This window comes from Oncorhynchus kisutch, linkage group LG24 (genome assembly GCF_002021735.2).
Source record: "Oncorhynchus kisutch isolate 150728-3 linkage group LG24, Okis_V2, whole genome shotgun sequence".
In the NCBI taxonomy this organism is placed as follows: Eukaryota; Metazoa; Chordata; class Actinopteri; order Salmoniformes; family Salmonidae; genus Oncorhynchus; species Oncorhynchus kisutch.
Genome location: NC_034197.2, coordinates 9,261,178 through 9,274,524, shown reverse-complemented (window position 1 = coordinate 9,274,524; position 13,347 = coordinate 9,261,178). Strand labels below are relative to the sequence as shown.

Genomic DNA, 13,347 nt, shown 5'->3' with positions numbered 1-13,347 from the left:
CCTTCACTCTGCGGTGCAACTCATCTCAAACCATCTCAATTGGGTTGTGGTCAGGTGATTGTGGAGGCCAGGTTATCTGATCCATCACTCTCCTTCTTGGTCAAATAGCCCTTACACATCCTGGAGGTGTGTTGGGTCATTGTGCTGTTGAAAAACAAATAATAGTCCCACTAAGTGCAAACCAGTAGGATAGCGTATCGCTGCTGAATGCTGTGGTAGCCATGCTGGTTAAGTGTGCCTTGAATTCTAAATAAATCACAGACCGTATCACCAGCAAAGCACCATCACACCACTTCGTCCATGCTTCATGGTGGTAACCACACATACGGAGACCATCTGTTCACCTCTGCGTCTCATAAAGACACAGCGGTTGGAATAAAAAAAATCTCACATTTGGACTTTCCACCGATCTCTAATGTCCATTGCTCATGTTTCTTGGCCCAAGCAAGTCTCTTCTTATTATTGGTGTCCTTTAGTATTGGTTTCTTTGCAGCAATTTGACCATAAAGGCCTGATTCACACAGTCTCCTCTGAACAGTTGCTATTGAGATGTGTCTGTTACTTGAACTCTGTGAAACATTTATTTGGCCTGCAATTTCTGATGTTGGTAACTCTAATGAACTTATCCTATGCAGCAGAGGTAACTCTGGGCCTTCCTTTCCCGTGCTTGATGGCTTTTGCGACTGCACTTGAAGAATCTTCTTGAAATGTTCTGTATTGACTGACCTTCATGTCTTAATGGACTGTTGTTTCTATTTGCTTGTTTGAGCTGTTCTTGCCATAATATGGACTTGGTCTTTTAGCAAATAGGGCTATCGTCTGTATACCACCCCTACCATGTCAACACAACTGATTTGGCTCAAACGCATTAAGAAGGAAAGAAATTCCACAGATGAACTTTTAACAAGGCAGACCTGTTAATTGAAATGCATTCCAATGCAGGTGTAGAAGCACCTCATGAAGCCGGTTGAGATAATCAAATCAAATGTATTTATATAGCCCTTCGTACATCAGCTGATATCTCAAAGTGCTGTACAGAAACCCAGCCTAAAACCCCAAACAGCAAGCAATGCAGGTGTAGAATCACGGTGGCTAGGAAAAACTCCCTAGAAAGGCCAAAACCTAGGAAGAAACCTAGAGAGGAACCAGGCTATGTGGGGTGGCCAGTCCTCTTCTGGCTGTGCCGGGTGGAGATTATAACAGAACATGGCCAAGATGTTCAAATGTTCATAAATGACCACTATGGTCATAATAATAATAATAAGGCAGAACAGTTGAAACTGGAGCAGCAGCACGGCCAGGTGGACTGGGGACAGCAAGGAGTCATCATGTCAGGTAGTCCTGGGGCATGGTCCTAGGGCTCAGGTCCTACGAGAGAGAGAAAGAAAGAGAGAAGGAGACAATTAGAGAACGCACACTTAGATTCACACAGGACACCGAATAGGACAGGAGAAGTACTCCAGATATAACAAACTGACCCTAGCCCCCGACACAAACTACTGCAGCATAAATACTGGAGGCTGAGACAGGAGGGGTCAGGAGACACTGTGGCCCCATCCGAGGACACCCCCGGACAGGGCCAAACAGGAAGGATATAATGGATGGAGGGGTTTGAGTTTGTGTGCTGTTAATTCTGGTCCTCAGCTCCCACCCCCAAAATAACTTGAACTCACTCACCTGACAGGAGGGGTCAGGAGACACTTTGACCCCATCCGAGGACACAGGGCCAAACAATGCCAAGAATGCCAAGAGTGTGCAAAGCTGTCATCAAGGCAAAGGGTGGCTACTTTGAAGAATCTCAAAAAAAGATTTGTTAAACACTTTTGGTTACTACATGATTCCATATGTGTTATTTCATAGTTTTATTCTACAACGTAGAAAATTTAAAAAATAAATAAACGCCCTTGAATGAGTAGGTGTGTCCAAACTTTTGATTGATACTGTATATAATGTAAGTTGTGATCCTCTCTCTTCTCTCTGACAGACTGGTCCAGTCGCTGTAAACAGATCATGAAGATCTGGAGGAAGGTTTCAGCTGCAGACAAGGTTCCTTTTCTGCAAAAGGCCAAAGACAACAGAGCAGCTCAGCGGATCAACAAGGCACAGAAGGTGGGAGTTTAGGCCAGATAATTGATTCATAGGGCCAGCTTCCTTGATCCAGATCAAGCCCACGCCTGGACTAAAAAAATATTTTTGGAATTTCCAAGGACAATGCTTTTAATGCACTTCAAGACTTAATCTGGGTCCAGGAAACCAGCCCAAAGCATACGTTTGTCACTGTAAGGATGTCTACATACAGTCTCCTTGCCTTTCTTAACTGTCTCTTCTCTTATACAGCAGGCAGAGAGCCAGGTGTGTCGGCCCATCAAGACAGAGGATGATGGTAGTGTTCGGGTCAAAGGGGAACGTCCAAGCCTGCACCTCCAGATCCCGCCACCCTCAGGTTCTGTCTCCAACCCCTCCCAGCCCAGCTCGGCAGAGAGCCCCTTCCCCTTCCACCCTGACTCGGGTTCCTCTTCGGTTTTCTTCCCCGACGGTCCTCTCAAGACCCCAAGCTCGGCATCGGCAGATATGAGGACAGATCCCTTTGCCAAGCAGCCTCCCCAGTCCCCCCACCCCTCTCACCACTCCCACCCCTCCACCCCATACTCCTCCCACCAGGCCGCCTCCAGCCCCATGCAGGGCCAGGCCTCTTCCTCAGGTTATCTCCATCCTGTCCCGCAGGGCCCTCTTCAGGGACGGCCGGCCAGCCTCGGCCCCTTCGACATGCACCCAGGGACCCCCCGGCGGGCCCAGCAGGTGGACCCATTTTTCAGGCCACAACAACAGATTCAGTGTCACCAGTCACAGCAGGGCTCTCAGGAGCACCTAGGCCCCCCAGAAAGCCCTCGGTCCAGGGGTGGAGGGCCTGGGGACTCCCCTCTCTTCTCCCCGCCCCACACCACCCACTATGGAGACCCGTTTCGAGGCCAGCAGCAGGGGATGGGGCGTCCAGAATACGGTTCCTCCCCCTCCCATGTGTCCTCACCTGCCGGGATGGGACAGTACAGGGCTGATATGAGTGGGGGACCCTCTCCCCGCTCCTCCTCCACGGGACGCCAGGACCTGAGTAACACAGGCTCCCCTGCAGGGATGCTGGACTCTGGGGATGGCTTGTTCAAGGCTCCCATGACGCCCCGGATGCACCAAGGGGACAGCGGGGTGGTACTCCACCCTGGAGCCTCACCCAACCACCACTCTGAGGGCTACCGCCAGTCCCCCTCTACCCCGTTTCAGGACCCCTATGCCCAGCCTCCTCTCACCCCCAGACCCCAGTCTGGGGATAGCTGCTCCCCCCTCCCCCAGAGGCATCCCCAGGCCCAACAGGAGTCCTGCCCCAGGGTCCCCTCCAGCCCCCAGTCCCAAGGCAGCTCCCAGTCTCCCCTCACTCCTGGAGCCCTCTCCAACGATGCATTCTCTGTCCAGTCCCCGGCATCCAACTCGCGCTTCCAGTCGCCTGACCCCTACTCCCAGCCGCCCTCGCGCCCCCAGTCCAGGGACCCCTTTTCTGCTTTGCACAAGCCCCCCCGGCCCACCTCCGCTGTTCCAGAGGGCACCCCAAGCTATAGAGGCTCACCTCACCCCAACCAGTCTCCTTCACTCCCCCCGTCCTCCACCCCTGTCGGGGACCCTCTCTCTGGGAAGCCCTCTGGGCCGCCTGGGTTCAGCCGGGGCCCCAACATGGCCTATCAGATGGCCCAGCAGCAACAGCAACAACTCCTCCAACAACAGCAGCTTCAGCAGCAGCAGCAGCAGCAGCAGCAACAACAACAGCAGCAACAACAACAGCAGCAACAACAACAGCAGCTTCAGCAGCAGCAGCAACAACAACAGCAGCTCCAGCAGCAGCAACAGCCCCAGACTCAGATCATGGGTTCCAACTTCCACTCCAGGATGCCCCCCCAGCAGGACCCCACAGCCCCCCAACCCCCGGATGCACCTCAAACCCAGGGGACTATGTCAGGCGCCCAGGAGATGCCTGACATGTCAACGGTTCAGGATCCTTCACTACTGGACCTCAGCCCCTCTGAGCTGGAGAAGCAGAGACAGGTATATGTTCTATTTGCTTTAACTAGGATCTCATTTATTCTACTATGACTATGGGGCTAATCTTTTAAGAGTCCTTCAACATCACAGGATAAATAATTGTCCCTTATTGTCATTCTTAGGCCTGATATAACCCCTGACTGGTGTTTCTTCTTCTTCCTCTGATAGCGACAGAAACTGAGGGAGTTGTTGATCCGACAGCAGATGCAGCGAAACTCAATCCGGCAAGAGAAAGAGGCTGCAGCAGCCAGCAGTGCTGCCCCCTGTTGGCCTGGAGGTGACATGGCAGCCTATCAGCAAGACAAAGCCCGCCGTGCTCCACCACCCTACCCACAGGTACGCTATAATATGTCGAACAACATGTCCGACATCAACTTGGGTCAGGCTCAAAATGTTTTGAATCTGAGTCGAACTGGGGAGGTACTACTTAAACCTGTACAATAAGAACACATTTTTGTTTTCCATTTCAAAAATGTTTTCTACGTTTTGCCCTACTGAATATGACCGTGGTAATGTCTCCGTTTGGCTGGTGATTCTCAGCGGTTTCTTAGTATTTTATTTGAATTGCCCTTGACTGGATTGATAAAGTTGTAATTGAATTGAATAGTAGGCCCTTGTTGTTTGTCCCAATAGGACCGTGCTGCTGCTGGTGCCCAGGCAACATTGGCAGGGAAGATGGATGGTGGCCGCCTGCCACCCCCAGGAACCCCTGCCATGATGGACCCCAACCAGCTCAGGTATACACTCAAATCTCTCCTTTCTCTTCCGTCTGTGTTTTCTCTTTCTTAAATGCACTCACAGCTGCTGTACATTAAAAGAAATGCCATCAGGAATGATTTCAGCCAAGATAACCTTTTTGTGCACATCGCTTTCTCACTAGCTTCCGGTACGTTTTGACATTTTGTCTGTATTTGTCTTTTGTAGACAACCAGGGCCCCCCAACCCCCAGGGCATGTATGGTCGACCTCCGTTCCCTGGCCAGTGGCAGCAGAGCCCGGGTCCCCGTCGGTTCCCCCAGCCTGGCATAGAGGGTGTGGGCCCCAGGCACAACCTCAACTCCCCCCTCAACATGCAGCCCGGCATGGACCCCGGAGGACCCCCACCACAGTTCATTGAGCTGAGGCACAACTCTCAGAGGCTGCCCCTGGGGACCCAGTTTCTCCAACGTGGGCCCCAGCAACGGCCACGTCTATATATCCCCCAGCAGCAGGAAATGGCCCCCGGACAGTTTATTCATCATCCAATGCCTCAGGGTATGGACTCTCAGACAGAGGGGGTTAGAGACTCACGGCTGGGGCAACAGCAGGGTGGTATGAGCCTATTACTGCCACAGCAGAGCACTGGCCCCTCACAGCAGCAACCCCATCTCCAGCCCCACACAGGCACTTCCCAGACCGCTAACGCTCCCAGTTCTCACTCTGGGCAGCAGCAGCACCAGCCTTCCCAGGACTCCACAGAGTCCCAGGCTGGAGCTTCAGGGGACCCTAATGTTGATCTCCCCGAGCCCGACCTGGAGGATCCGTTTGCCCCCAAAAGGCTAGGGAATGCCCCCGGGGATGGAGGAATGGAAGATGAGGATGACCTGGCTCTAGATCTAGACCCTGATAAGGGTGACGACGACCTGGGTAACCTTGACAACCTGGAAACCACAGATCCACACCTAGACGACTTACTCAACAGTGACGAGTTTGACCTGCTGGCTTATACGGACCCTGAGCTGGACCAAGGGGACCCCAAGGATGTGTTCTCGGACCAGCTGCGGTTGGTGGAAGCAGAGGGTGAAACACCAGGTACCTCTGGAGCTCAGGACATCAAAGTGGAACAGAAACCAAAAGTGGAGGAAAACCCCATCTCAAACACGGGGGGCTCCACGTTGTCCACAACACCCCATCCCTCCTCGGAGTCTGCCGACACCTCCAGGATCAAGCTGGAGCCAGGCCAAGCGGTGGTGAAGGATGAGATGGGAGAAGCAGTCTCCATGCTCCTTCAAACAAACAAATCCTCCACTCAATCAGAGAACCAGGGTGCCTCTCTGAGCTCTGTGCGGTTAGGGGGGCTCCCATACCCTCTTCCTGGTCAGGCTGACTCCTTATCCTCTCTGGGGGAGGACCCTTTAGGGCTGCCCGATGGAGGGGGACAGCACTCCCCAGCCGTGGATCTAGACAAAGTCGAGAGCTCTCTGGAAGCCAGCGAGCTTCCCTTGCTGATCCAGGACCTGCTGGAGCACGAGAAGAAGGAGCTCCAGAAACAGCAGCAACAGCAGCAGCTCAGCTCCCTCCACCAGGGGGCAATGAGGGCTCACATGGGAGGCCACCCCAACCACCAGGGGGGTCCTGGACATATCATGCTGACCCAGCACCACCGCCCCCAACCCCAGAGTATGATGGGACAGCCAGGTATGGTGCCACGCCCTCCACACCTCCTGCAGCAGCAAAGGATCATGGGACAACCTGGGATGACGCCACAGCACATGGCTGCCATGGCTCAGCAACAAGGCATGATGAGGATGGGGCATCCTGGGGGAATTCACCCAGGACTCAACCCACAGCAACAGCAACAACAACAGATTAAACAGTCAACTCTGGCTGATAACTTCTTCCCTGATAAAGGTAAATAAATGAGTTCTTGCATGATTCCTGAATCCTTGTTTGAATCATGACGTTTTCCTTTAATACATTTTCCCCGGTGTTTCTGCTTGCTCCGTCACAGATCTAGACAAGTTTGTGACTGACGACGTCATGGATCCCATCGCCAAGGCAAAGATGGTGGCACTGAAGGGCATCAAGAGAGTGTTGGCACAGGACCCAATGGGGGTACCCTCTGGAATCAACAGACAACAGGTCTCTCTGTTGGCCCAGAGACTAGCGTCGGCACCGGGAACAGGAGATCCACAGGGTCAACTCGCATCTGGCCCATCTAAGGTACGGTGTCTCACTTGTCCAAACATAACCAGGACAATATAATGTGTTCATAATATTCATCCTGTAAAGCCGATCATTTGCTGTGGGATCCTCAAAACACAATCACAATCTGTTTATCTGATTTAGGTATTTTGACAACTTCTTTTATTTTTAGGAAGGAGAATGCAGTGACCCAACACAATCGAGACCCAACCCTCCCCAGTTTGTACAAGGGATCATCAGTAAGTTCTACAAATTGTTCCAGCGTTATAATACTTACATATATTTGTTAGTTGATGTATTCCAGTGTTTTCCCAAACCTCCATTTGAGTTACCCCCAGCCATTGCGCATATTTGATGTATTCCAATATTAGCACACCTGATTTGAATTGGTCAACGAATCATCCCCCTGTTCTACCTACCAGATGATGCAGAGCAGCATCAGTATGAAGAGTGGCTCCTGCACACCCAGCAGCTGCTGCAGATGCAGCTCAAGTTCCTGGAGGAGCAGATCGGAGCTCACCGCAAGTCCCGCAAGGCTCTGTGTGCCAAGCAGCGCACTGCCAAAAAGGCAGGCCGTGATTTCGCAGAGGCTGACGCAGAGAAACTCAAATTGGTCACAGAGGAGCAGGGCAAGATCCAGAAACAACTGGACCAGGTGGGGAAGACTGTCTGAATCTTTACCCCATCCATCCACCCACCCACCCACCCATCATCATGCTTTCCTGTCTTAAAGTAACTGTCTGTTAACTCATAAACAAATAGTGTTGTTGACTCGTCGTGTATTTGTGCCCAAAGCTTATATTGCAGAGAAAAAACACGTGAAAACCCCACCCCAGACTTAAACTGTTGCTATTTCCTCATGGAGGATGATGTCATCCTCCCGAGTAAGATGAGCTGGCCAATCAGCGGTCTACTCATATACATATTTTTAGTGACCAGTATACACTCACACATTCTGTTGTTGGTACGCCCATGCCTTTCCTACACAGAAAAGCTGCTTTTTAAAGGGGAACGTCAACATTTTTCAACTTGCACTGTTTTCACATATGTTGAGGTTGGGTTGGGGTGGTGCTGTAGATAATAAATATGAATTTGCAGAATTGTGATATTTTCCTTTAACATAATTATCCATTTTTGGAAGGAAAACTATTTCACCCATATTTCTAATTCTAAGTCATATTTTATAGAAATCTGGAAACACTGGACAGTTACTTTAATATTGGCTCCTGTTAACACATCTCTTGTTGCATTTCAGGTGCGAAAGCAGCAGAAGGAACACACCAACCTGATTGCAGAGTACAGGAGCAAGCAGCAGCAGCACCAGCAGGGCTCTAGTCTCCTGGCCCCAGGGCCCTCCACCCAGGGGACCCACTTGCTCTCCAAGATGCCCGGGCAGATGATGATGGGTCAGCAAGGAGGTATGCCTGTCAGAATTCCCCCACAGGGGCAGCCTTTCCTAGGAGGAGGCCAGCACCCTGGAGCTCTGGGAGTCAGATCCCCTGGTCCTCCTGGTGGTCCTCCTGCAGGGTTCTTCCCCCAGGGTCCAGGAGGAGTCCAAGGGGCAGACCAAAGACTTCTCCAGGAGAGACAACACAGGATGCAGATGATCCAGAAACTACAACAGCAGCAGCAACAACAGGTGATGATGCAAGGCCAGCAGCCCATGCCACATCCAGGTGTCCAACCAGGTATGTTGCCACAGCCAAGCGTCATGGGTAACTCTCTGATTAGTCAACAACAACCAAACCTCCAACAGGGAATTATGCCCAACCAGGCCATGGTGCCCCAGGGTATGGTACCAGGGCAGGCTGTGGCCCAGCCAGCTCAGACCCTGATGGGAGGGCAGCCTATGAACCAGCCTCCAGGCATGATGGTTGCTCAGCCAGGCATGATGGGGGCCCAGCCAGGCATACAGCAGCAACAGAGGCCTCAGGTCCTAATGGGCCAGCAGGGAGTAGTGGGACCCCCTCAGCACCATGGACTCAGAGGACCCGGCCAGGCCCAGCTCACACCTCAACAACAACAAATCCTGGCCCAGCGCATGTTGGCGCAACAGAAGCTACAGCAGCAGCAAGTGGCACAGCAACAGCTCAGGCAACCACCACCACAGGGCTTCATCAGCCAACCCAACCAGTCTCACGACTCCCAGGGAGGACTCTCTCAACCTGCTACCCCAGGTCAGATGGGATCTTCTCCCGCTTCAGCAGGGGGGAGCACACGGGTCACCCCGCAACCAACTGAGGGGCTGCAGCAGGGGGAGAGTGGAATCCTTAGTCCTAGCTCCAGGACACCTCCACAGCAGGGTGGACCTGGACCTTTAACCCCTGGCCAGATGACCCAACCAGGGGCTTCTGGAGAGCAACAGGCGGCAGTGGGACAACAGCAGCAATACATGGCCCAGCAGCAGCAACAGGCACCACAACAACCTCCTCAAAATGCTCAAGCTGGACATCAACAGCAAGCAGGTTACCAACAGGCTGGCATGCACCCCCAAGTACAACAGCAGCAATCACAGCAGCAACAGCAGCTTCAACAGCAACTCTCTCTACAGCGACAGAGTTCCCTCAATGCTGATCCCTCAAAGTCTGGTTTGGTTACCGTCAAGCAGGAAGGGCAGCAGATGTGTTACATGGCACAACAACAGCAGCAGCAGCAGCAACAACAACAACAACAACAACAACAACAACAACAACAACAGAATCTTATGCAGCAAGCCCAAGACCCCATTAGACAACAACATGACAATATGGGCCAGATGCAAAATGTGATGGGTCAACAGAACCACCCTGGTCAGCCTCAGCCCGTCCCTGGTATGCCAGGCCACCCTAGTCCCCAGCAACAGGCCCTCATGGCCCAGCAGCAGAAGCAGCAGGCCATGATGGGCATGCTTAGAGCCCAGCAGCAGGGCATGATGCCTGGCCAGAGGCCTGGGGGTCCACCTGGTCAGATACGCACCCCAGTCAACATCCAGACTATCATAGCCCAGAACCCCCAGCTCCGACACCTCACCCCCAACCAGCAGATACAGCACATCCAGGCCATGATCCAACAGCGCCAGCTCCAACAGCAGCAGCAGCAGCAACAACAACAGGGCCAGATGCTGAGGCTCCAGGTGGGTCAAGGACAGCCAGGCCAGATGAGGCCCCAGGGGCCACTAGGACCGGGGCAGCAGGTGGGACAGGTCCAGAGGATGCCTGGCGGTCTGGAAGCCCAGCAGCAGCAGATGCACTATGGAGGAGCTCTTGGGAAACCAGGGGGAGTGGGCTCCCCGCAACAACCAGGAATGATGGGCCCCGGCCAACCACCGGGCGTGGTGACTCCTCAGATGCAGCAGCAAGGGATCACAGGACCTGTAGTCCAACAGCAGCAGCCAGGAGCCTCGCCTCAGTACGCACTGAGTGTCCAACAGCAGCAGATGATGATACAGCAACAACAGGCCCAGCAACACCAGATGATGAGAGGCCAGGTACCCATGGCTTGCTCCCCCATGGGGCAGATACGTGGTGGGCCCCCCCAGGGCCGCCTCATAAGGCCCATGTCTCCCCGCCAACCGTTGGCCAACTCCCCTGGTGACACACAGCGCCACTCCATGGCACAGGCGATGGGAATGCGTCAACCCAACCAAGTCATGCAACACCAGCAACAACCACAGATCCACATGGCTCAACAACGCTTCCAGGGATCTCCCTCCCACGCAGGCTCCCCTGGAGGATCCTCAGTGCAGAAACAGGAAGCAGGCATGAGCCCAGCTACCCCAGGAACGCCGCACTCCACCCACGTTGCCTCTCCATCTGTAACTGACGGGGCAGCTGGGAAAGGTAGTCCTTACAGTCAGATCAAGGCGTCTCCTCTCAGGTCACCTGGAGCATCCAAGAGTCCCCTGGACTACCCTGGGCTTAAGGCGGGAAGTGGCGACCCAACCCATAGCCAAGTCCCTCCGAACGGGCCTTCGCCTCAGAAGGGTGAGAGTGGACAGCAGGGCCAGCAGCATCCACAACAGGGCTCAGAGAGCCAGGGTGGTCCTCAATCTCCACCAGGCTCCAGAGAGGGTGCTCTGTGTAAAATTACCCTACAGAACATCAAACAGGAGCCCAGAGAGGTGACTTGTGATGGAGAAGGTGGTGGTGGTCCTCACTCCGGGGCCATCAAGAGGGAGGTGACTGGGGAGCCGGTTGGAGGGTTTGGTAACACTGGTCCTGGACCAGGAGGGGACCCCGCAGCCCAAATCCCCAGGACTGAGACAGGACAACAGTTGCTGCAGAAGCTCCTGAGGACCAAGAACCTGCAGCTGGCAGCTCAGAGGCCATCTGACGGCATCCACAACGAGATCAACGGACACATCAACAGCAAGCTGGCCATGCTGGAGCAGAAACTACAGGGGACTCCACGCAACATGGAGGTGAGTCAACTATATCCTATCCGTTATGACTGTTCTCATTTTTGCAAGGTAGTAAGTAGGTACTAGTCATAGAAATATACGTAGATTGTCATATTTTGATGGTACTAGTCCTCTCAAATGGTGGGGATGGTGCAATTCCTTGCTTCATTGCTTTTGTTGGTCCTCATCACAGGATCTGCAGTCCATCACAAAGAGGGCTCCTGTTGCCAAGGTAAAGCGCACCAACAAGCCTGGAGAACGAGCTCCCCAGTCCCGTAAGAAGAAGAAAGAGGAGGTTGGGAAGAGCACTGAAGCCCTGATGAAACAACTGAAACAGGTAAGAGATGACCTCCGAGGCTTGGTGAATGAATACCAGACCTTTTCTCACCGAAACGTAGTGGGACATTTTAATTGAACGAAAGGGTGTTGATTTGTGTATGCTGTATTATTTGCTAACTTTGATTTAAAAATAAATAAATAAAATTAAATTTAAAAAAACGCTTTCACAAATGCAGCGCATATTTGGTAGGATGCCACTTTTTACAGTAATAGCTAATTTGTCTTTGTTTTGTTTTTTTGTGACAAAAACGTCAATGTTCTCATTATTTTCATCCAGGGCCTTTCTCTCCTTCCCCTGATGGAGCCCTCCATCACTGCCAGTCTGGACCTGTTCGCCCCCTTCGGCAGCAGCCCAGCCGACGGCAAGGCCCAGCTCAAGGGCTCATTTGGAAATGCAGTACTGGACAACATCCCGGACTACTATTCTCAGCTTCTCACCAAGGTAACTGTCTTGTGTACAGCGTAGACTTACTGTGGTGGTCCAGATTTCCAGCTGCATATTGTTCTTGATGCAGGAGTAACAGTGTGTCTATGTTCTCGTCTTTTATTTATGTGTATTCACCCTCCCAGTAGTTTTAACAAGATTTTCATATTTGTAGCTTTTGAAGCGCTTTCTTTCTGTTATGAAAAGTGCTATAGAAGTTTAAATGATTATCGTTATTCTATAACAACAATCACTTTTATTGCTCTCAATTATCCCACTGTCCACTGTTTAACCACGGCACCCTGTACCCTTAGAGTAACCTCAGTAATCCACCAACACCCCCGTCCTCCCTGCCCCCCACACCACCCCCCTCGGTACAGCACAAGATGCTCAATGGGACGACTGCTGTGGAGGAGCTGACTGAGGTACAGAAGGAGACAGAGACTACAGAGGACACTTTGGGTAAGACAAGGTTTTTATAAAAAATACATGGAAATAAAGCTATTTTCTGTTTTTAAGGTCGTTCTTTTAAATAAAGACTCACTTCGTCTCACTTCCAAGCCTGTATGTTTTGTCATCCAAAACCCCACAGTAATTTCATGGTCCTTGTTCCTATCCGGCTTGAATGTAAGAGTTTTGTGCAATCAGATTTGATGAGCAGCTGAACAGTCTGTTAATGGCATCTCTCGCTACAATGTGTCTGCAGATTCTGTCACTGAGGAGGTGAAGAGTATGGATATCCTTGCAGCGCTCCCCACCCCTCCTCACAACCAGAACGAGGACATCAGGTATGATATGCAGGGCCTAAATGTTCACCTGTCCTTTTTAAGGGCGGGAGGTTACCGTGGTAATGTGGCTGTCATGTTTGTGCCTGTGACATTGAGTCTGAATAGTAGCCCTGTCATCTTCTCTTCCCTGACAGTTGAAACTCAAACATTGATCAAACAACCTAGCTTGTGAACCGAAACACAAGGACAAAGTCTCACTTTAGTAGACTTTTGTTTCAAGTAAATTAGACCAACTTTTATGCCAGCCAAACAGTGTTGCAGCGCGAGGTGGGATAGGCTATAGGATTCGTAGGTCTTTGACTTTTATGTGATGAATTTGCCAGCTATCAAACAAGAAACAGCCAATGCAGCACTTATTTAGCTTTGTATGTGGTCATACTTGACCTATTTGTATTCACAAATGCGAGTGAAATGCTGACACCTTGGAGA

At 51.9% G+C, this 13,347-nt stretch overlaps 1 protein-coding gene across 5 annotated transcripts in view; it reads left to right on the top strand.

Moving 5' to 3' along the window:
* The window catches only part of kmt2d (lysine (K)-specific methyltransferase 2D), a 44,196-nt gene that overhangs the window by 18,726 nt on the left and 12,123 nt on the right, over nucleotides 1–13,347 (top strand). For 4 of the 5 annotated variants that reach the window (XM_020459048.2, XM_020459049.2, XM_031804424.1 and 1 more), the window contains exons 27-39: nucleotides 1,985–2,109; nucleotides 2,338–4,089; nucleotides 4,255–4,422; nucleotides 4,720–4,823; nucleotides 5,011–6,695; nucleotides 6,796–7,007; nucleotides 7,162–7,228; nucleotides 7,412–7,644; nucleotides 8,245–11,388; nucleotides 11,561–11,704; nucleotides 11,984–12,148; nucleotides 12,445–12,592; nucleotides 12,837–12,918. In XM_020459048.2, the coding sequence (XP_020314637.1) occupies nucleotides 1,985–2,109; nucleotides 2,338–4,089; nucleotides 4,255–4,422; nucleotides 4,720–4,823; nucleotides 5,011–6,695; nucleotides 6,796–7,007; nucleotides 7,162–7,228; nucleotides 7,412–7,644; nucleotides 8,245–11,388; nucleotides 11,561–11,704; nucleotides 11,984–12,148; nucleotides 12,445–12,592; nucleotides 12,837–12,918 (8,029 nt within the window). The remainder of the gene's footprint in view (nucleotides 1–1,984; nucleotides 2,110–2,337; nucleotides 4,090–4,254; nucleotides 4,423–4,719; nucleotides 4,824–5,010; nucleotides 6,696–6,795; nucleotides 7,008–7,161; nucleotides 7,229–7,411; nucleotides 7,645–8,244; nucleotides 11,389–11,560; nucleotides 11,705–11,983; nucleotides 12,149–12,444; nucleotides 12,593–12,836; nucleotides 12,919–13,347) is intronic. The other variant, XM_031804426.1, reaches the window with a different exon arrangement.